This window comes from Aquila chrysaetos, chromosome 10 (genome assembly GCF_900496995.4).
Source record: "Aquila chrysaetos chrysaetos chromosome 10, bAquChr1.4, whole genome shotgun sequence".
NCBI lineage: Eukaryota > Metazoa > Chordata > Aves > Accipitriformes > Accipitridae > Aquila > Aquila chrysaetos.
The window spans coordinates 41,761,501-41,785,546 of NC_044013.1; the positions used below are offsets into that span (position 1 = coordinate 41,761,501).

A 24,046-nucleotide genomic window follows, 5' to 3' on the forward strand; every position below is an offset into this window, starting at 1 on the left:
TTGAGGGGAAGGAAGATCATTCTTCCTGCTCCCCACAGGCTCTTCCAAATGGTCGATATCTTAATTGCTTGAAGAATATTTTATATGTTATTTGGTGAGACATCTTTCAAATACTAGCCACAAAGGGGGTTTCACTTACACGGCTTCATTACGTTTAAGGCCCTTTTTGTCAACCTTTCAAGGCTTCTCCCGAGCCACGGGAAGATGTCACCCTGCCCATGTATTTCTGAGGAGGAGCCCCCCCAGGCCAGTGCCCGCGGAGCTCGTACCAGAGATGACAACCTTTGGGTACCAGCAAGCAGCAAAACCATTTTTTTCTAGCTGCCTCCTGGAACAAGCCACTTCACAGGTTGGTCAGATATGAAATGAGCTCTTTATTGAATACAAGGTTTGAATCTCAACAAAGGATTTATAAATCATTGCAAGAATTAGGGGAGTAAACAGTGTACTAAAGTCCATTAATAACACTTATTCTCATTGGATTTAAAATATCAGCAGTGACTCCAGCATAGCACAAACCGAAACAGTTCCAACTACTAATCGCAAAACCACTTCTAGAAATGAAATAACATTCGCCCAGAGGGCAGAATAAAGAATCACAATACAAAGAGAAGTTTTCTGACCACTTTTCTTCATAAAATTATGACATTTATATTTTAATATTGAGAACTGGAATTAAATACAGATCCAGAGAGAAAGGAAAAAAAAAAAATCTTTCAGAAAAAGTAGTTTGTACAATAGCAGCTTTTATTGAAAAGGCAGGTTTTGTTTCAAGTTTAATTAATCCAACATGTAACTAACTAGAAATCAGAGCATTCCTTGGGTTTTCACAAGCTTCTTCTCAACCTTAGGTTGAACTTCACTATCACTTCACGTATACTGCACGAATTTCAAGGAAGGAGCTGCTCAAAACAAACCCAGGTGAAGAGAAGCTGCTGCCAGGGAGGGGAAGTCAGTGGAACGGTCAAGTGCAGAACGTTAACAATTCCCACGCCACAAATAACCTCCAAGCGGCTACAGCCAACACGGGGTCAGCAAGCTTGGGGAGATACTCAAACCAAAACACGGCAATGGATGGGCAGGGGAATAGGCTGGAGCGGTCTGTTCGCTCCCCAGCACTCCTGCCACCAAGGAAAAACTGCAACACACGAAGATAGCACAGAAGCATCAGGAATACAACTGGGTAAAGCAATATATATATTAAATAACCAAGCGAACAATCTCTTAGAATTCCAAATATACACAAATATATAGAAAAATCACTTTCCATAGGTAATCCCAAGGCAGCTCCAGAGAACACGTACATTTAAAAAAAAAAAAGAAGAAAATCCCATTTCTCTTTTCTAGCAAAAGATACATGCAGAAAAAGGAGTTACATTTATGAAATTCAACACAACCAAAGCGAAAGGCAGCGTGTCCATTAGCCTGTATGCAAAGGAAGCAGGGGAACATGGTCTGTCACAATGCACTGTAGAAAATACTGTAACCTTGGATACAGATTGCAAGGACACTGGGCTTTGGCTGGCAACGTAATATCTGAGAAGATGCTGAATGCAACAGTGAGTCATTTTAATGACTAGGATATGTAAGTGAGATGATCCTCATTGTGCAACGCCTTTATCGAGGGTATCTACATGCAAAACATTTGGTGTATTCCCATGACGTAAAGGTGTTCGGTTCAGAAGAACGCTTTCTGCTTGCCACAAATGCAGTACTATTGCCTGCTGCTTTCCCTTCTGTACGGAGCAAGCGAGCAGTAGTGTCATACTTCAGCAAGCTCTGCTGCAATTATAATTGTAAATGTCAATTCCTTACTTTTGTGGGCCAAAAGACACGCTGGATACATCTTAGGGAACTTACTTGCTTAACAAGTACAAGAAAAACATCACTGAAAAATGCTTTTATGACAATACAGCTGGTACTGTATTTGAAATACCGGTTGGTGTAAGTTTCACATTGTGGCCTCTTTTATTTGTGGCATTCTCTTTTAATTAGGAAAAAAAAAAATCCTATCTAGCTAAGTGTTCAGGAACTGTGGTGGAAACCCATGCTAACAATAAACCCCCTTTTCCCAATCTAGCATTTCATAAGCATAAGCCTTTGCATCAGCCAGATACTCAAAACCACTTGAGAAGTCCCCTTGCTAGCAGCAAGACGAGGCATTTGCTTGAAGTCAGACAATGCTTAAGTGCTTCTGTAATTCAGGATGCAAAAGTGAGCACTGGCTTACTGCACTGAGCAGACCCCAAACATCAGTGGGAATGCTTGCACTGGTGATGTATACAGCAGCCCCTAATTACGATGGAAAACAACCTATGTGGTCAAAAGCTATGGTGCTGACTGCTGTAACTATTTCACACCTAATAAACGAAATAGCAAGCAATGAGTGACTGCCTTTTTTTTGATAATTACTGGGCAACAGAAGGTAGGCAGTCACTGTCACACTATGGAAAACCTACCACTTGATTAGCTTGAGCTTGTGACTGGAGGCACAAGTTGCTTATTTTATGAATGAGCTAATTTCAGGCAGCAAGAAGATTTATTTTAATTCGTGTAAATAAGGGGCCAGACACCTAGCACTCCTATTAGCCAAGATTCTTTCATGTGGTATAATTAATAGTTTAGTATAACCAAGCCTTTTTTTTTTTAAACACAAAGCATCATTTTTCCTCATTGTAATTTCTATTTCAGCGAATAACCACTGGTCAGTGTCAGCTACTTATAATGGAGGCAAGATTAGCTTGGAAAAGCTGTTGATATCTTTGGAGAGAAGGGAGATTTTCTAGAGATCTGAGAAACTTAAGTCAAAGAATTAAGCAGCAAGTTGTACCCGATGGATATACACCCCACTTCATTCACCGCACACTAAGACTGTATAGTGATAAGGCTCTTTATAATAATGCCATGAAGCTCCCACTAGGTTTAAAATTCTGTAAATAGCACTACAGCTGACTGTACTGTCGTCTGGATATTGTATCTGAAGAGAGAATCAGGTACTTTAGATGTACGGGTTAACATTTTGTGATAGTCTCTTATACTGACCTCCTTCTGTCCAGATAGGTGTACCTACCATAAGCAACAAAACAGCAGGTGTGCAATACCCTGCTTCAAAAAATAGCCTGCTTAAGCCCACCAACTTCCAGTGCTAAATCACACCCACCTGCGGCAGGAGCTAAGGGCCATCTCGTGCTGCCAGTCTAAGTCAGAGAAACACATTATTACCGATAGCACTAGACTGCACAAGTAACACGCAGGCATCCCATCACGAAAATCACATTAACGTACAAAAAAGGTAATAGAGAGAGAGAGGAGCAGACATGCTGTATCAGTGGAGTCCAATTTTCAACAGTGATGCAGCCACACAACTACCGAAGGGTCAGGTGAAACATAACAAATCATACCTGTAGTTCAGGACAAGTCCAAGGAAGGAGTTTGTCTATATTTACAACAGAGTAGCCAAGACTACAAGTTTTAAAATCCAGCTGCCTATATTAAAGAATCCAGATATGATAGGGAAAATTTAAAAAATTTTTCCAAGTCCTTATCCCCCAGCACTAACCACCTATGCATAGGAATACAGTATAATTTACAATACAGAACAGTGGAAGTATAAATATGCAATGGCTCTCCACATTTGCATTCCTTCTAAGTCCATAATTCATTTTGCCTTAAAATTACTGTGACTCGTGCATTGTATGCATTGTAACAGTATAGTAGCAAATATTTAAAGAAAAACATCATGGTCCATATACCAAAAACATTAAAGAAAAGATTTGTTTGCAAATACGTACTTCAAGTATTTAAGTGGTCACTTCTACGCAAATCAGTGTAAGCATTTCAGTTTTTCTTGGAAGCTAGGTACTGTCCTCTCTCAGAGATTTATGCACTTGGTTAGCAGACTGGTTTGTTACAAAGACTAGCCCGCTTTCATCTTGAGAAAGACTGAAATGCCGCATTTTTTGCCACACTACATTTTTTTCTGGTTATTTCTGAAACACTGGCCATTTCAAGTGAAATTCTTCACAAGCAATTTGTATGCGACAGTGGCTTTAACTCGTTACGGTACAAAAATCAAACCGAAACATTTCAAACACTAACCACACCTCAAGGCCTTCCACTTACCCTACCACACCATTTACCCCAAGTGCCCTGCATTATTAGACCCGATACTCCATCTTCAGTGCAACTGCTTTCAGAGCAGGTCTGGCAAAATGAGACCTGGAGGCTTTGGCTCCACACAGTTGATCCAGAAATTTGCACAGCTTGCATGGTATTGGTGCCCTCCGTAGGCCAGCTTAAAGTTATCCGTTTCCGAATTAAAGGCCTAAAATAACAAGAATTGAAACAAGTGTGACAGTCTCATCTACTCCAGGCTCTAGAAACTAGAGTGTAAAATGGATACTGCACAATGGATACTGGTAATCCCCAGAATGGCACGGCATGGCAGAACCCTCTCACTCTGAACAGACCACCCAATGAACAATATTTTATTTTAGTCTGCAAAGTGTTTGCAGGTGGACAAAAACTCCAACTCCAACCATCACACCTGATGCATACTTTGCCTGTTACACCCTGTATTAAGGGAGCCATCTGATGAGCAAGCTGTCTGATCTGACACCTGGCAACTAACTCACCTTCTTTTGTGCATCTTCTACTTCTGCTACGTATCCATGCAAGATAAATGCTTGTTCTGCCAGTCAGTAGATAACTACTGCATTTATTTCACTGGGTCAAATTTTGCTGTGATTTAGGCAGGTGCAATTCTTTATATTAGTGTTGTTTCAGGTTGAATTTGATCTACTTTCTTCTGTTAATTGAATCTGCTTTACAATAGGAGCTTCTGAACAGAGCATGTGAAGCCACGAACAAGCTTAAAACATCTCGATGTTTGTTGCTAGGAGATACTTTCCAATGCTTCACAGCTACCTATTTAAAAAAAATATTCTAACCCTGTTCCCCACACCCTGGATTTCCTGCAGAGATTTCTAAAAATGCCATTGCCTACTACATATAGCCAAAAGTCAATATTTGTAGCAAAAAAACCCCTACAGTTCCCCCTCTTCTGCAACAGACACACAGGGAGCTACAAATTCAGAAACTCACTGCAGTGAATTTTCTACCACACAACAGAAGTAGCACAAAACCAGAAAGCTATTCACAAGATACAAGCATGCAGACAAGACAAAGGGGAGGCTCTAGAGCATGTTAGTTGATCAGATCAAGTGTTACGGTCACAGAAAATGACTAGAAGAAAAGGATTAATGATTGGTACAATTGAGAATGACAGCTGAAAGCCAGTTAGCAGTTCAGCTTTCCACACTCAACTAAGAATGATTCTATAAAGAACATGTTTTTTACAGATTCATACTTTTCTAGGAAGCTCTTCCACAGGTTTCTCTTCTTTCTGAAATAACGTTGAAACCAAAAAGTCAGCAAAACTGCCGATATATGTTAATGGGTTGGCATTACTCTGTACATATCCTGGGATTCCCTCCCAGCTCTGCTAATCGCAATAGTCCCCTCCTGGTGATCCTCAGAGATGCATTTCATAAAGAAAAGTCATTAGAAGATTTTTATTTTTACATATATATATATATATATATACACACTTTTAAAGTCTTAGTATCCCAGTTTCTTCCCCATTATGAACAATTTAACTCAAACTTTTATCCACATCTCTGTCATACCCAAAGCCCAATGAATATAGGACACTGATTTTTTGAGTCCCATCTATAGGTCAGATTTTGCCTTTGCCACTTCCAGTTATAAATTATAGCCATGAAAATTTTTTAAATACACCCAAGGCCTAAATGAAAGTCCAAACTATAATTTAAAAATTAGTTTAACAGTAGAGGCCATTATACTTACTTTACTTCTTGAATCCACGTTTAAGAGGCACACTCCACAGGCAAGATCTTGGGCATTTTTAATCCCTGGACGCAGCATACAAGAAGAGAAATCCAGCGAGTTTTCGTCTGGCTAAAGAAATGAGACAATAAAATTTAGGCATTTTCAGTAACTGAAAAAGTTTCAGACATCAGGATAAAAATTATCGATCTGGTTGCTACCGAGAGCCATGGTATCACACCGGCAACACGGCAGGGATGACATATTACATTTTCTCATAAACTGATGTGTGATTTAATCAGAGCCATTAGTATGTATTTGCAATCCTGCTATGCAATCTCCGTCAGCATTAATTTATAACACTCAAGCTTTTGAAAAAGGGTTAGACTACAAAGGAACGAATTCTTAAGTTCCATGTTCCCACATCAAAAGGGGAAGAAACTTCTGAGGAAAGAGCCCAGGCGGCGGCTGCTACATTTCAACTGCAGTGTATTAAGAACTGGACGAAGATAAACAGTGGTATGCAACAACTATTTGTGCAGCTGCAAGGAAACAAGGCATCGGCCAGCACAGCTTTCACTAGTTAGCATTTGAAGCGGTGTCCGTATCACTGTTTATTGTCCTGAATTCCATAATATTGCCTGATCAAAAAAGGGCAGTTGTTGTTCTTTCTGAAGGTTTTTTGGAATCTAGAATATGGCACAGCAGTACAAAATGGAATATTAAGGTTAACCAAACCATAGAAGAATTAAGGCACCAGCCATACACAAGCTCAGGTTAAAAAGAGGCAAAGGTTGGGAGAATAAGCTTGCATATAAGTAATAAATGAATATAGTCACTTTTCTGGTACATCATCTTACATTTCAGCCACAAGATGAATGGTAATTTAAAACTTTGCATAAGGATGGTATAAAACTGTTGACATTTTGCTTGAAGATAGTAGTGCAAATAAAAACAATGACTAGAAATGCAAGAAGCTTAAAAAAATGGTGTGATCCTAGAACACGTGTACTCTTAATCCACACTTTAGGTATGCTGATCACGCTCCCCCGCTGAATGGCTGGAGAATAATTGGAATCCTGAAAAAAACACCCCTTAATCTTTAAGTAGATCAATCAAATTAATAAAGGCACTCTAATATTTGTTTACCAAATGCATGAGTGAAGCAAATGAGAAGGTCATCCTGTAATTTGCAGTGAAAAACCACAAGGCTGTGCATAAAATTACCTTGTAACAAAATCCTTTAAAAGATAAAATTAACCTTTCCAAGCACATGCCTCTGAGCTAGAATACTTCTCTCTACTTAACTGGCAATTCTGCATCATTTGGGATCGGTGACTGCAATACCAGGGAAAGAAGGTATGAGTTCCACACCTTCCAGTGACCCAGGTGGAGAAGAGAAACAGAAAGGGATGATTCTGAGAGCTGTGGGAGTCTCTGTCTCTTAGATAACTTCAGAGGTACTCTGTGTGTGTGTATGAGAAGTCATTATTCGCAGCTCCTAGTATATTTAAAATTTATCTGGACTGCTGCAGCTCGGAGAACACATGGCCAAGCTTTGGACTTTAAGATAATCCCTTTAATCTTCCAAGGAAAAGCACTTTAAGAACTAAATTTTAATCCACTTGCTTAAATCAGGAGACGATCCCAATAGCTTTTTAGATTGTTACTATCAACAATGCCAGAGTTCAAACAGATGAATCCCAGTCTATCAACTTCATCTTTCAAGCAGTAAAATATTGAAAGTATAAATTTCATATTATGACAGGCTTTGGTGCAATACAGGACATCACCAAAAATACCTGCTTGCCACCGCTGTTTGTAGTGGAGAGGTTTAAAAATGTGTAAAAGGTGTGTAAAAAGGGACTGATCATTTATAATACCTGTTTTGCAGGGAATGACAGTGAGCTAAAGATGGCTATTTCAAGCAGCAACCAAATACTCTGGGCCTTACTTACAAACGAGTCTTTATTGGGAAGCAAAAATCTTTAGTGGCCATAGCTGCATTGCAAGAAGGAAGCCACAAATCAAAATGTTCAGTGAAACTATAACCATGGTAATGATCTGCTTATTGATGCTTGATGCAATGTACTGATACTAAGATTTAAAGACTCCTTAGGTATATGCTGAGTTAAAGGGATCCATTATGCAAGATGATATCAAGCACCCACAGATGGATGATTCCCTAAAAATATGAGTTTTACTGTGGTTAAAAAAAGTAATTTTGTACATTGTATTTCCCGCAACATACATACACAAAAAAGTGCAAGGTATATAATGGCAAAGTGATTTTCTTGCCTTCTAATTGTGTGTATTCTGTACCGGGCCCCAGCGTGCCCCTCTTTTTCCCAACTCCTTTGCAGACCCATCCCATGGGGTGCTCCTTCACTTAAAGGCCACCCCTCAGACAGCCCCTCACCATCTCCCCTTGTCACACTCGCCCAGTCACATAGAAAGCTCGCAAGCTCCTACCAGACTGTCTCAGAGCAATTGAGCTTTTTCTGGCAGTTCTATTCAGAGGAGGAAAAGCTATTTAGTCTGTAGCAGGAACCAAAGCAAACTTAGGCATTTCCAAATGCAGAGAGAAGGGAAAACAGTTTAGTTGTTCCTGTGTTGCTACATTGTGTGCTCTTGTATCGTGAGTGTTAAAACTAACTGCAGGGGTATTACAAAGACAAGATCTGTCCGCATTATTCTGGCTTCATAAAATGGCTTATTTAAATTTTACTACATTTCCCTTATTGGAGAGGTCCACAGATACATAGGATCTAAATCATTAAGACACTAAGTAAGATAAAGTCACGTTTGTACATAAAAAACCAGTTTTCTTACACAGACCTTTAAACTGGATTTCACAAACAAGTGCATTTCCATTTTGCAAGAGAAAAATACAAACTGTAAAGTTAGGACACCCCGTGAAGTCACTTTACATATAATTATGACGTTTCCTTTAGTAAAGACATAGCTTATTTTTGGTCTTACCGTTAAAGCAGCAAGTGACATGAAGCTTATTAGGTTGTTCCACACTTTATCAATATCCTTCAGCAGCTGCTGGAGTTTCTCACTACAAACAGCAGTTGCTTTGATACCCAGTTCAACTCTCTTTGTTACTCTGTAGACTTCAACAACCCCTGTTGATATAAAACACAGTGGAGGATTCCTGAAACTTTAACTCAGAAATAGCACAAAATAGGCATGGCACATGAAAGGTGGTCATGGACGGTTATTTCAAAGTGGTGGTTACATTTATTTAGCAGAAGAGTTGTTCATTATTTCAGTACAGGCAAAGATTAAGCTAAAAAATAATACCATTTTGGAAAGAGTGATTATATATTACCGTTATTCAGAGGAGAACTTTCAGTGTAAGAGACATGGTAAATTAAAACGTACCTAGTAAATATTCCATGCCTTGAGCAGACTGGATAACTTCAGTGCAAACGGATGAACTACTTATTCCATTTAAGGTATCATTTGCTTTCTTTATGACCTGGTGGAAATGAATTTCATAAAATGATAGTGTTCTCTACCTTAAAGTAATTATTATGAAGAAGATTGTCCCCAACAGAAACTGTTATACAGAAAAGGAGGCAAATTAAATAAGAAATAATTGCCATACTCCATCACATGGTTTTATATATTCATGCTGTAACTGTAAGTAGATCAGGGGAAAAGTATGAACATTTAAAACCTTAACGTATTCCCCCAAATATTTTCATTACCAAAATAATAGTTTTAACTATTATTTAACATGCATTGCTATCTAGTTTAATAATAAGATTCACAGTTTTGGCTAATGCTCAAATGCAAAGAAGAAATTTTAAGGAAAACTAATTTGGCTGTGAAGCATCTGACACCCGTTACCAGAAAATTAATGGCCCCTCTGCACAGCACATTAAATAAGCCTGTTTCTCAAGAAGTGCTGCAGAGCCGGATGCTGGTATCAATGCCCAGAACAACATACCTTACTGGGCACCCAAAATGCAGGAACACCACATTAACTAGTTAACTTGAAGATTTAGGCAAAAGCCAAACTAATCACAAATGACAGGGAGATTAGTATAGGATCTTTAACTGAGGACGTAACGCTTCTGCTGTGTGACAGCTTTTGGTTTAAAAACTGTAATCCACTTGGGCTGATTCCCACCCTTTCTATGCCTATACGATCTTAAACGCTGAATGAGGTGGCACCTACAGGAAAGGAGGAAAAGGTTTTGGATGAGGCTATACACTTACTTGCAGGGCACTCTCCAAGCATCTTTGCCATTCATATGCATACCTCTCACTTTCCTATTTGAAAGAAAAGGACAGTCTGAATCTTGCTTCTACAGGCATTTCCCTTCGCATATCACAACAGATATACAGTAGACAAGTATTTTTAAAGACTATTTGCAGATCAGCTATGTAAACTTTTAACATGCCTACTCCTAATTTTTCCCCCCATTCTTTAAATGTTCTCTTTGCACCTGAACTTTAAAATTTGATTTCTGGGAGGTAGAACTAGTTTCAAAAGGAAAAGCATATATGAATGGGTAAAAAGTTTGCACTGCACATACCTACTCCCAACACATTTGTTACAGGTCTGCTGTTCTAGAAATGGGGATTAGCAGAATTTAATCTGAGTCCTTTTACCAACTATTCTCAAGATGAGCAAGAGAAATAACTACCACACAGCCAAAAAGTTAAGCCATTTCCCAAAGCCAATGGTCTCGGTGCCAAAGCTGGGATTAGATTTAAATCGTAACTAATTTCCAGTTACAAGCTTAGACTGCAAGGTCAAGTGATTCTGACTGACTTTCAGACAACAGCAATTTTTTCCCACTTCACAAGACTTTAAAGACAGGAGAGAAGAAACCTCCTTTATAAGCAGTTTCCAGTCCAAACATCTAACCTTACCCAGATTCCATCTTAGAATCATACCCTAAATTCAAATAGCTGAAGTTCCAAAGAGCTGGGATACAGAATACCCTTGATACGACACTGATGAAAATCATTGCCAATTTACTTGTATTCCAGATAATTCCTTACCTCAACTTCCCCAGTCAAGTCTTTGTATTTGTCTCTGATGACGGGCAAAGCAGGCTTCTCACTTAGAGTATTTGAACGATCTCTAAATGGCTGTTCCAAAACTGGTAAAGGTGAAGAGCGACTTATTTCTCGGTCACCTAGGCTTAAGCTCCTTTTATGAGACCCTAAAAAGTTAGGATATGAACAAGTTAGTCTTTTACTCATAAAGGCATAGACTATTTAAAATGAATAAAGTGGTAGCAAGGGTTGCCCTGCTACTCCAGTAGAACAAAGTCTTCCATTTACTCGGTGACTGGTGCAAATTTCCCCAGTTCCTCAATACTTACAATTTTTTGGCACAAAAATTTTTTTCTTCTAGAAAGACACCTGCTCCAAACACAATAGAAATCAGTGAGAAGATTCAGCTTGTTTCTAGTAGCCTTTGGAACAATCCCCATTGGCTAACTGATGATTTGATTAGAAAAATTAGCCTTTGATTAGCACATGCATTATGGGCTTCCTCCACCCTGAGCAGGCTTACCTTGAACAGACAGGTCAAAGGTAGCCAGTTCACTCTTGATCATTTCTTCACTAGATTTCACCTTGCCTTGGGAAGTTGCCACCAAGAAGTCAAACTTGCTGATTTTTGGCTTTTCACTTTGGAATTCTCCAAAGTCATCTGTGGACTCTCTTCGCAGTTCAGAAGAGATACCAGTACCAAGGAAATCTGCCTCTTGGTTTGTGTCAGCTGCTGCTGCATCCTGTGCTTCTGATGAAGGTCTTGCAAAATCACCAAAGTCTCCAATGTCATCGTCACTTGGACCGCTGGATATTGGTCCAGAGTCTTTAAAGTTTGCAAAGGCTGCAAAGGAAACATCCTGTAAAGCATCCTCACTAGAAAAGGTTGTCACTTTGGAAACTGTTGTCATGGTAATGTTTTCTGAACTGCCAAACAAGGTCTCCTTCTTCTGAAGAACAGAAGTAGCCGCAGAGGATCCACTTCCTGAAGACTGGACAAAGGAAGAGAGCTTCTTGCCCTGATGAATGTCTTCTTTGTCGGACCAGTCATAGCTTGCCAGGCTGCTGACTGCGGACCCACTGTTATAGCTTCCAAATGGGGCACATTTTAAGTCATCTATATCTGAGAAAAACAAACCCCTACAATTAGAAGCTGAAGTTCAAATGTTAATCTCTCTACACTACATAAAAACAACAGCAACTTGCTAAGAGTCTTAAAGAACTGCAAGAACAAACACAGTGAATTGTTGTTTCAATGAGGCTTACACTAGAGTTTGCACAAAAATAATCTGAAAAATACCTAAGCATTTAATACAAAAAAAATTCCCCATCTAATAAACGTAAGCCTTGACCTTTGAATATTGCCTTGTATTTTAAGCTGAAAGTCACCACCCCATTACGGGTAGTGAAGAAACTCTAAAAAAATAAATGTTTCTAGACAGTACAGACTGCACAGATCACCAGTTCAGTTTTCTGATGCTGGCTGCAGAATCTACAATCAAAATGTAAACATTAGCAACTCAAACATCTTATCGCATTATTTCATCTTATCAAAACCAACCACACAGAAGACTGGGCTAACTTTTCTATTCCTTCCGATAAAGTATTAATACACTTTAATTTTATATTCATGCTTTGATACAAATAATGTATAAAAATGTGCTGCAAGAATTTTTAAGAAATCAAAATCCTGTTTAAGCTTATCACAGTTACTGCAGTGCCGCACAGCCGACGCTTCCAACTTACAGGTTCCAGGAATGACACGAATATTGCGAAGATCTTGTTTTAGCTTTTACCAGCTATTTATTCAGTTAAGTATAGAGAAAATCCAATTATTTTGCAGAAAGCTCCAAACATTTATACTCACCTGGCAATTATATGGGCCAATAGGTTCTTCTCACTGCCATGAGCAGGTATGAGATATAGCCTGGTTGCTTACATTAGAGCCAGCAAAGGATCCTGCACAGTGACCAGGGTCTGCTGAGCTTTGTCCGCTACTCATTCAACTGATCTTTCACGTTTAGACTGAGATTGATCCATAGCGAAGGCACAGAGAGCCAGGGGCTGGGTAGTTTTCATTAAAGCATTAAAAAAAAGCGCCCTACTATACTACAGTTGGCATTTGTTTTCCAGCATTAACAATTGTCAGTTTGGATTAGACATTCAGCTGCTGCTCAGCGCCTAGGGTCAAATGGTCTTGAGGTAAAGCAAACCCAAACCAGAAAATACATTCTCTTAGCATCATTTTAGCTGAGACTCCTCTGATAAACATTATGGTCTTAACTGGCTGGCACGCAGCAGCAGCAACTTGGGTTTAATACAGCCAGGGTGGGAACAAGCTGACTTTCCAGCTGCCCTCTTTATTCAAACTGGCCACACCAGCCTGAGGATTAAGCCATTTCAACAAAACATTTCTGCCTTCATTTATTCATTTTACTGGAAGGGGAGAGCACGCTACGCTTTAGGCTGCTTTCCAGGCACGACCCATATACATGACTAATTAAAAAGCCCAACAAATATACAATATAATGATAGAGTTTAATGGCTACTACAATAAAAGGCCCTTTGCAATGGGTCAGCGAGGCATGGTGTGTCATCTATCAGATTTTCCTAAGGGATAGTCTTCCTGCAGCTGCTGCATTTGCACATGACAGCATCTCAATAACAAACGTTAGCACCTTGCATATATACAGCAGGATTTCAAAGAGCCATTCGAATATTAAATTTGTAGAGCAAGCAGTTTACAGGAGGGTAAACAGGCAAGAGATGAAATCACCTGCTTATGGCAAAACTGAATAGAAAGAAGGCTCCGAGGTGAAAAGAAGCTGACTTGCAAGGGATCAGTAATTTATCACAAGAAACCGCACCTTGTGCTCTCAAATACACAGTTTTGTTTAAAGAAGTTAAATGAAAGCTTTGCTAGCATTAAAGAGAGTGCCAGAATAACCTACAAAATGTTAGCCAACTGTAATTAATCCTGGGATCTTGAAAATACCATGGTGTACTAGGCAACCTCTTTTTTTTCAATTTGTGTTGACTCCAAAACCCAGCAAAGATTTAAGCACTGCTATTGTTTCGGTGTTCACCAGGAAATGAAAAGAAAGAGCGATGATCCTACTGTGAAGACCTGCACAATCTATTGTGAATGATTTCTTTGATAACTGGTAAGAGTTTGAGCTGAAAACACATCCTAAAGGACCAGGTTAGCGTACTCCTCCTGATCTGATCCTGGCTCAGGGACAGGCAGAATCAGCAGCAGGCTTCAGTGGGAATCCTGAACTCCCCGTGCTTCGCCTGCAATCAATAGGTCACGGCAGGGAAGGCAGAACAATATTTTAATTATTCACAAACTAAGATTCGAGATTCTCTGTGTGAATTCATGCAGCCATGAAACCCATCTGCATAGGTGTAAGAGTGGAGATGAAATGTAATAGTTCAGTTCCGTACGTTTTATTTATTTGGATAGTTACAAAAGGATTACTCTGGTGAATAAACTTTCCTAAGAGTATTATATTACAGGAAAAATGCTGTGTTCAGAGACAAAGTGTTTACAGCTAAAGCAGTTCAAAAACAATTTATTGAGAAGTATAGAAAATAAGAATGTGTGTGTAACTGTCCATAATCCAAGTTAAACTAGTTTTTATAAGAATTTTTATTCTGTTGCAAAAACCCCAACATTTTGCTGTGCCACACACTGCATTTCATGCAATCATTTGCCACAAGTTAGATGTTTTTGAATAGAGGAAATAACACCATAACCTTTGCCACAGCTACAGCAAAAGTAAAGGCTTATCTGAGCTCTTAGCACATCTGCTGCATAATGAAGAGACGAGTTTCCCCCCCCCAACAGGTAGCAACGCAACTTGCCACCAGACTAATAAGCAAAGAAGCAGTTTACATGTGAAAAGTACTTCTTAGCTGAGCCTAGAGAACTCTTCATGATGTGGGTATCTTTATTATTGGCAAAACATTGTTTTATTGAGCAGTGTTAAGAACTGCTTCTCCAAACAGCCTTTTTCTTAAAGACCAGATACGTGTAATGAATAAAAAGGCTCCAGTTACAATGCTGCAGTTCTAGCCTCTGATGTAATAAAAGCTTCATTTTGCCAGTATGGCAATTCAAAATTTAAAAAAATGCATGTGTATTGGTAATTTTTTTTTCAAAGCAAGAGATGATTAAGTGGGGAAAAAAATGAATTACTTCTAAGCATCACACTTAGCGATGACAGATGCTACAGAGCTACCACCATTTCCTCCTGCAGGACACTTTTAGTAAGAACAGAATCTGAACTAATGAGAAGCATCAAATTTTATCAAAAAAAAAAAAAAAAAAAAAAGCAAAGACTAAATCCATTCAAAATTCTATGAAAATGCTTTGTTTTGGGGATACGCAATCTTTTTCTGTAAGGTTAAAAGTGATTCCTTAGTTAGCATTTTTTGGAGAGCATACAGCAAATTCCCCGTCGAAGCAGGGCAGATCTTGAATTGATTATGCATTAGGAGTCCTATAATCCTACCATAAGAGGTATATCAATAGATTTCAGTGAAATATATTGTCATAAAACAGTAGTCCTTAGAAATCTCAGTAGCAATTCTGTGGTGTCTTTCAGAAATGACACAAGAGATTTGAGTTCAGTTTTCTTATAAAAATCCAAAAGCTCTTACTCCCAATAGAGTTAAAGCCACATGTCATTAGCACCGTCAGCTTTGCACTGGTGAGACCACAAAGCACACCCCAGATTAAATACACTGGATATAGATTCTCAAATCACCTATAGATGGGGGCAGGGTGGGACCAGGCGTGTGTGTCTGTAAAAATCAAAGTCAGATCCGTTCAAATATCACATAATCACACTTCTTTCCTTAAAAATATTTTCTAGTGGACCAAGAATGGAAAAAGTGATCTTCACAGTGTCATGCTAGAGCACAGTAAGTTTCTGCGAGCTTTAGAAACCAAATTTAATTTGTATATCTTCCAAAGCAAAAGGTTTGAAATATTTACCATTTACTTTCCATCCATTTTGAACTACCAAAACCATAGTCCAGCCTGCCTGATCATCACCTGGGGACAGCTACAGCTATACAAGCCAGCCATGCAGCTGCTGGAGAGAGGCAAAGCAACAGCTGCCAAGGAATGTACAGGAGAATACTGACAGAGGATGAAATACAGTTAAAACACTGTTTCCCAGTGTTATCTCATCTACAGAAAAACTTGACATCCTTCATTTGAGCCAACTATAACAATTTATTTCAACTACCAAGGATTAAGTTATGGCTGGAGGCAATTTACAAGCTGGAGCCTTCAATGTCAACAGTTTAATCATTTAAGGAAAACCCTTGACAGCATTAGTGATATTCCACAGAAAACTGAAAAAGATAATTCAGAAGATTGTAATGTATTTAGTGATTTTAAGCAACATAGGAGACTTTCAAGTTTTTATATTTCAGTTTATATTAAATTCTGATGAATAAATATAACTCTCTTATTTTTTGGTTGTTAGGGTGATGCAGGTGGTAGCTAGTTCTGTTTCTAGTGGAACAGCATCAAGGCACCAAAACCAGAGCTGTTACACCGGGAACATTGCCAGCAGTCTGAGCAAGAAGCCCAGAGACTGGATGGGGACAGGCACCACCTCCTTACTGCTTCCAGTGGGGCTTCACCTGATAAAGGCGGAGATGAAACTGGAAGAATACAGGGGCTTGTATGTACCACTGCTACCTGTGTCATGGCTATCAGCAATCAGAAAAATTCAAAGCCCATTTCTCAGCTGGTGAAGTCTGGAACAGTGTTAATGATAAGGGAGTTACTCCAATTTACTTTTGCTAAAGCATGGCAGTACCTAGCCCTGCTAAGGTAGAAACCATCAAGAATGCTGACAATCAGATAAAATTACAGAAAAAGCAGAGAAAAGCCTTCAAACCTTGTGGAATTAAAGAATTTGCTAATTATTTTTTAATTATCATGATAGACAACATTTCACGGCACAATAAAGACCCCCTGAGCTTGCACTGGAAGCGGAGAGACAGCTCAGCTCAGTCCTGCAGAAGCCCAGGGCAGCCACTGCGCCCTTTGGCTCAGCTTGGAAGGCATTCAGAAAACACGCACGCACCCTCCGCTGTTAGAGGCCTTCACAGGATAAATAAGTGTTGTTAAGCTCTTCTATTTGCAGAATTATACTAAATGAGAGCAAGTGAGTGAATTTGACTGTCAAGTCTTGACAAAAATGTAATAGAGTCATGAACATTACTCTCCCTCCTCCAAGTATGATTAGCTGAACAAATACTAATAGCACAAGCCCTGCAGAATTAAGTCTCTCAGGTTTATGTTCAAGCCTTCAGTTTAAAAAGCTTTAGGGCTAGGCATAACCTACTGGTTCTCGAGAATGAAAGAGGAGTGTTGTTTTGGTTTGGGGTTTTTTTTGTTTTCATTTGTTTTTTGTTTGTTTGATTGTTTTCTTTTAAAGTCTCTCAAGATTGGTGTAAAGAAGAAAAAAACATATTCTGGTTTCTAGTCTGGTTTTTGATCTTGTGACAAGGAACTACAAAAACCCAGTTTGTGCTGGTGTAATTCCACATCTCAATTTTTTTTAGCTTTTTACCTTGTCTGCTAATTTGACATTAATCCCAAACTGTTAGTGGCCCAGGATTTGGAGGAATTCGAAGTGACACAATTACAAGACAGAAATCTGCAGCTGTCATTCGTGTTTGAAAGTTTCAATATTTAGTAAGGCAGGACTTCCCAAACAGAAAAAGGAAGCAGGGGCCTTCACTTTGGGGCACTGATTAACTTGCTCTAGATTAGCTAGATAAATATCAGAATATTGTTTAATGGGCTCCTGCTCGTAAAGGCCTAGATAGCGACACATTTTCCAGTTGGTTCCCTTCACAAAGGCATATCAATAACCTTGGCTGGCAGCGGGGAAATCCAGATGAGGAGACAACGAGACAGAGAAAACAGTATTTGCCTTGAGTCTGAACTACCACCATACCCTCAAAACCAAATCACAGAAACAACGCTGCCATCCACACATTTCCTCTATTCAGTCCCTCTCAAAAACTGCTCTTTTGAAAAATATTATTTTTCCTGATATGTAAAGTTTCAGGAGTGCAGCAGGAGCAAGGTCAAAGCGTTGGAAGAGGAGGAAGAAGCTCACCCACATGCTGCTCTGCAAGAGAAAGGCACCTGCCAGCTTAAGGGGATACTATAACTTTAAACTTTGTATTTTTCAGGAAAAAGAGATACATTGCTGGTTTGCAACAAATCACACACATCCCCACATTTTCAAAATATGCCAAGATAATATTTATTAACACAGCAGGACTTACAGATCACAAAAGATAGTGATACATAGGAGCTCATAAGGGCGTTACCAGAATAAAGCATGCAGGTCAATACTTGCAGAAGAGAGATATCAAAGCAGATCTGAGAAGGCACATTCACACAGGAAATGTTTAGTTGAAATTAGACATTAGAAAAGCAGCAAAAAACCTGAAGTTGATTAAAATATACAGAGATCTCCAGTAATGCCAAAGAAAAAGGTACTTTACAGATTTGTAAGTGCAGCAAATGGATAACCCTTTGAGAATACCCAGGCAAGGGTATGCTCTCGCTGCAATGTTCAGCAGGACGCAGAACAAATTGGGTTCATATAGCATGACTAGGTGCTAATTAAAATGCTTTCGTCTTGAAGTGAAACGTAAATTTGGTTTAAAAGAAGCAGCCTGGTTGAAACTAACAGCATGCAGCCAGTGCTCAAAGGGTTATACGAAGTAAATGCAAGAGAAATCAGGCAACATTAGTATAATCTACCTTCCACACAAAGAATTATAGCAAAGTTTAAAGAGACAGTATCCCCTTTGGAGAGAGCAAAACTGAAAACCTTTCTTCCCTCAGAGACCAAAGTCCGTCGTATGGGAAGCAACTCAACGATTTCTTTCTGATTCCCAGCGTAAGCAACCTACCTGCCTATACCTGGAAGCTACGCAACATGAAATCTCAATAGCCGAAGGATAAAGACCTCTGTATTAGTATGTCAAAAAAGTCAAATCATTTACCAGCACCTCTGTCCTGCTGCTGTTTCACTGGAGATGTTACACGGTGCTTGCAAACATAGAGTTCCCAATGACTAGTCTCCCATTTCTCAGCAGTGAACATGACAAAGGGATACTGTCCCTTTTTGACATTAGATTTACAGATCAAAGAAAATTAAGAGAAAAAAAAAATCTGCTTTTTAACTTTATGTAAACTGAAAAAAAAAAAAAAAAAAAAAAGGACTTGAACATCAGCAGTTCATAGCTTGAAATGCATCAAACACACATAAAGGAACAGATGAGCACAGAAGTATTCATAACAGATCGTCCAGAGCACGCTCTGCTACGAAATCCAAACATAGTTAAATGGAGTAAAACTCTCCCTGTGGAAAAACATCTAGCTTGGCACCATAGGAGAATACAGACTTGTTTAAGTTTAATAAAAATAGCTTCTAATTAATACTTCAGAGTTCAAAAGTTTAGCAACAAGCACATGATTGGCTAACCCCTTTAAACAAACCAAAAAAGTCTTTCCTGCCACAAATGGCAATTATTAATCACTGATTTCTGTGGCAAAAGCTCACATCCTGTAGAAGAGCTACGTAAGTCAAACTACCACGAAAAGAGGCTAGAAAAATATTAGGAAAAAGTGCTTTCAAAACCAAAGTAAACATTCAAGAATACACTGTAGATGCTACGCTTTTGACAGCTCACTCAACTTGGAATTTTACCAAGCAGTAATATGAAAATTAAATGTCTTTGCTAATAAATTATTCCTGATATTTTGTACCCTGTTATAGAGTATCTTCCATGTCAAAGTTGCCAACTTAATCCTCTCCCCTACTTAAAAATATCATATAATGCAAAATTACAGTACTGTATATTTTCTCTACCCATATCTGCAAAAATGGAAGAAATATTTCATATGGAAATAACCAATTCTTGCAGTAACAGCTTTTACATTTACAGTTTGTATGCTCCCCCCTGTTCAGAAAAGCCTTTGACTGCATAATACTTGTCGCTAAAACACAGTAATGGTTCCCGTATTATTGAAGGCCACAGAACATTTAACTACATCTTATCTTCCTATGTACACATGAAAAGAAAAAGCAGGACACTTGGGAAATTTGGTTTATGATATGCAATCAGATTGGAGATGGTCAATTCACTCTCTCAGGAGTACTTTCATAAAGCGAAATTAAAGAAGGTGAAAACCTGATAAGGATAAAGTAAAAGTCCCATGGTTTTAAATTTAGGTCCAAGAGTTACCAATCATGAGACTAGCATTTACAGGCCCTTTGCACAATTATTCCAACGAGGGTTTTAACTCTAAAAAGTGTATGCAATACTTCTACTTGCAGTCCTGCAAAATACTGGCTACACAGATTAAGCCCCACTGTAACAGGAATATACTAGTGTTGTTGATTAGACAGCTTTTCATTAACAGCACAAATTAGTGTTCTGCCTACCCTTTTAGAAGCGCAGAGCGGGTTAAGTCCCCAAGCCAAATGCTTTGTTGAAACCAAGAGATTAAACTGTGACTCTCTGCCATTCATCTTGCTAATATAAATGGAATGACATTGTTTGCATTAGAAAATTCTCCACTCGAATCCCTTAAGTGACAATAGCTAACAGGTACCAGTCATTTGATGTTGTCAAATCTCAAAAATAAACTGGCATGGAGTTCAAACTGTTCAACTTATTTATAGTCTTCTAAGACAAAAAATAAATGCTGCCCTGCTAAGGGGCTGTTGGCTAGCGGGTGCACAGATTTAGAAGTCTTTCACTACTGAAAGACTAGTGCATAATACTGTAATTTAGCACACAGAAGAACACTGAAATCTCCATCACCTACGTTACCAGAGCAATCTAACCAGTTCCTCACCTGCTGCTGGTGGATGCTGGCCACTAACTGTTGGCAAATCCAAAGAGCTATCAGACATGACATGCTTAAGATCTCCTCCCACATCAGCCAGTTTCATGTCAAACTGAACAGACAACGCATCTTCAGAATCCTCCTTGCCGACACTACTGCCACCAATAGAAGGGAGATCCAGAGACTTCACCGAAGCAGAGTCTTCTTTGGCCTGCTTGAACGCTGCGACTTTGTCCACCAGGGACTTATCTGCGCTGTTGCACGTGGAAGAAAACTTATTAGAGTGAAAGTCGGCAAAATCATCATCGCTCTTCACTGAAGAAAGCGTGTTGTCCTTCGCCTCCTCAAAGCCTGCTCCAGAGCCTTCCAGAGAAAGCTGTTTGAAGATATCGTATTTGGTGGGCGTAGCAGCGGTGGCAGAACTCTGCCCACTCTTCACCACACTGGCAGACGAGCCAGACTGAGGAACAGGACCGGCCTCTAGCTTAAGTGCATTGTATTTGTCATCTGGTTTTTGTTCGGAAAATCCACTGCTATTGTTGAAAGCCATAAAATCTGCAAAATCATCTTGTCCACTGGCTGATGCGCAATTAGAAAATTCCCCAAAAAGGTTGAACTCTCCAAAGTCATCAGCTAAGCTTGAACTTTTACTGGGTGCTGGTTGGGCGGTGGTAGATGGAAGAGGTGGTGGAGGAAAAGAGCCCGATTTTGATGTATTAAATGCAGGTGGAAAGGATGGCTGCTTGTTTTCTCCAGTAGAGGAGAAGAGATCCAAGTCTGCTAGATTCAAAGAGGTCTTTGCTTGTGTTTGCTGTTTTGACTGAATGGGCAGAGAAGGGAAGGGTGTAGGGAAAGTTTTGTCTTTCGTAGGTGGCTCTAACGGTGAGATACTGTCAGCGGTTTTAAAATCTGTGAAACCGTCATCGGTTCCTGCAGGCTTGAATTCTGCAAGGTTATCTCCTGAGAATAAAAACAATGAAAAAACAATAAGAAGACACTGCAGTGACAACAAATACATCATACTCACACCATGCAAGCAAGCAAATTATTTCATGCAATGTCAGAAGTTTTTATGCAAACTACTTAATTTAAGACCTCAGGATGCACGCAGAACTGCAAACTCAACTTCTATGAACCACACACGTTTCAAGGTCAGTGATTCCATTATTCATTCCAGCAAACACTTAAGTCTTTCAAATAGCCTCAAAGTCATATTAAATTCCCTTTACACTGAGTTAATATCAAAACACACCATCACCAATAGATTCAAAAGGTGATCAGTACTGTCTTATTCAGCTTCCACATAAGTTCTTTTTCCCACCTCATCCTTCTCATAGTTGCAAAGCAATGAACATAATCTTGAATTTCACTTACACCAATGTAGTATTTGCCTTCTTACAGAAGCAGTTCTCCGCCTCCCTCCCTTCAAAATATTGCCTAAATACAGTTTATTCATGGGGCGTCAGCAGAGGGTTGAGACAAAAGCAACCCTGCTGATAAGCTGAACAGGGAACATAGTAGAGACCAACCAGACTTGCCTGGTGGCCAAAGGTACTTTTGAAAAAAGCTCACTTGAAAGAAGACAGAGAGCCAACAAGCCTATACAACTGGGCATAATGGGGAACCCAACAGGTGGAAGAGGCAAAGGCCCAAACAGAAAAGAATGCAAGGTGGTAATCCTAATGTCTTGTTTCAGAACATTTTTAAGCTCTCATTTTAATCTATCATGTTTTCCTTCCATCAGGTTCCCCTAAACGTACAAAAGTGTTAAGTGATCAGAACTTCAGTATGTGTAATAACTCGGGCATCTTCTAGCTTCTGCTAAGACTGATTACAGTTTTACTAGGAAGCTTGGAGGCATGCAGATCTCTAGTTCAACTACATATTGAATGCAAGATCATGCTATGTAAGGATTATAATTTAAACCTGATTAAACATTAGGTAACAATGTTTTCATTGAATTTACATTAAATATTTTGGTGTACTGATTTTATAAGTTTCTTCCTGTTCATACACAATTGTTTTTTTCTATAAAGCAATTTCTTTTGAACATGAAAAATGTTGAGTTGTTTAACCCATTCACCAGCATGTACGTACTTAGACTACTTGTAGTTTTAAAGTATTGATGCATACTTTAAGACAAGTGTCCAATATGCAGATTTTGTTCTATTTTATAAGTACCCCATTAACATTTAATTCTTAAGCTACCACACAGTGTCATACTTCAAATTAGTTTAACCAAGATTTAAAAGAATACTCTTTATAATGGTAGTAAAGGACCATGACTATACCTGACATATTCTTCCATTCTCCCTCCCCTCCAAATCAATTCACTTGGCCCAGCAACAGTACAAATATTCATGAAATTGCTATTCATTAATCAAAACTAGAACATCACAGCAAACTAAACTTACTGATAAATTGCAAACTTTTCCATTAGAAATGTAAGCTGGTGAAAGGGTTAAGAGTGGTCAGACCTGGATAGCAGGCAAATATATAGTAATTTTCTGTATTTTAGAACATGTACAGAAAGAGATAAAATGTTATTTAATTTCATTGCATGCATTTAATCCTGAAGAGGTACTGAGCACAAAAACCTCACAAAACATTACAGGGGTTTCAGAAACTCAGCGTCTGAAAAAAAGAATTCTGCCTTTGACAAATGTGTAGGAGTGAACTCAGGTAAGCAGTTTTATCCTAGAGTCTAAAGCTGTCTTCTAATAATGACAAACAAAATGCCAGCTATAACATAACTCTGTGGAAGTCAGGTTAAGTCAGTAATATGTTTATCTTCTGATCTGTCTACTGATAATACACAAAAGTTTTTCCCCATCTGATTAAAAAGATGAGAGTATCACTTATATTGCATAAATGAATTAGACATAGATGGTTCTGGAAAAGGCTTAGGGAGACTCTGCTTTTGTAATTACACAAGTCTTGCACCTCACATGCCACCTTTTACTTTTCCCAATCAAAACCAGTTAAACAGAAATTTCAAAATAAGTGATCAGATTTATTCTTAGAGCACCAGAGACCAGAAAAGTTTAAATTCTGCCCTAACAATAGAGAAAAGTTGCAATTTTGTCCAGAAGCATCTTAATCTGTCTTCTAAGAATACCTGACTCCTTAGTTAAAATGAACAAATTCCAGCCATATTGTTACTTTAAAACAAAACTCAGAAGCATCCAAAAGAGATGCCAATCATCTAGAAATACAATTTGTAGATTGTTCCAGTAGTATATCACAATTTATTTTTTTTCAGGATACTTC

At 38.8% G+C, this 24,046-nt stretch overlaps 1 protein-coding gene across 7 annotated transcripts in view; it reads right to left on the minus strand.

The window, feature by feature from the left end:
- Nucleotides 1-354: 354 nt before the first annotated feature.
- SYNRG (synergin gamma) overlaps nucleotides 355-24,046 on the minus strand; it is a 45,211-nt gene continuing 21,519 nt past the window's right edge. For 4 of the 7 annotated variants that reach the window (XM_030028300.1, XM_030028299.1, XM_030028297.1 and 1 more), the window contains 9 exons: nucleotides 20,786-21,736; nucleotides 11,393-11,992; nucleotides 10,873-11,036; nucleotides 10,081-10,134; nucleotides 9,238-9,334; nucleotides 8,830-8,978; nucleotides 5,869-5,979; nucleotides 5,369-5,404; nucleotides 355-4,324 (listed from right to left, as the gene is read on the minus strand). In XM_030028300.1, the coding sequence (XP_029884160.1) occupies nucleotides 4,193-4,324; nucleotides 5,369-5,404; nucleotides 5,869-5,979; nucleotides 8,830-8,978; nucleotides 9,238-9,334; nucleotides 10,081-10,134; nucleotides 10,873-11,036; nucleotides 11,393-11,992; nucleotides 20,786-21,736 (2,294 nt within the window). In that variant the 3' untranslated portion in view covers nucleotides 355-4,192. Of the gene's footprint in view, nucleotides 4,325-5,368; nucleotides 5,405-5,864; nucleotides 5,980-8,829; nucleotides 8,979-9,237; nucleotides 9,335-10,080; nucleotides 10,135-10,872; nucleotides 11,037-11,392; nucleotides 11,993-20,785; nucleotides 21,737-24,046 lie in introns of all 7 variants that reach the window. The other 3 variants (XM_030028301.1, XM_030028296.1, XM_041126759.1) reach the window with 2 other exon arrangements.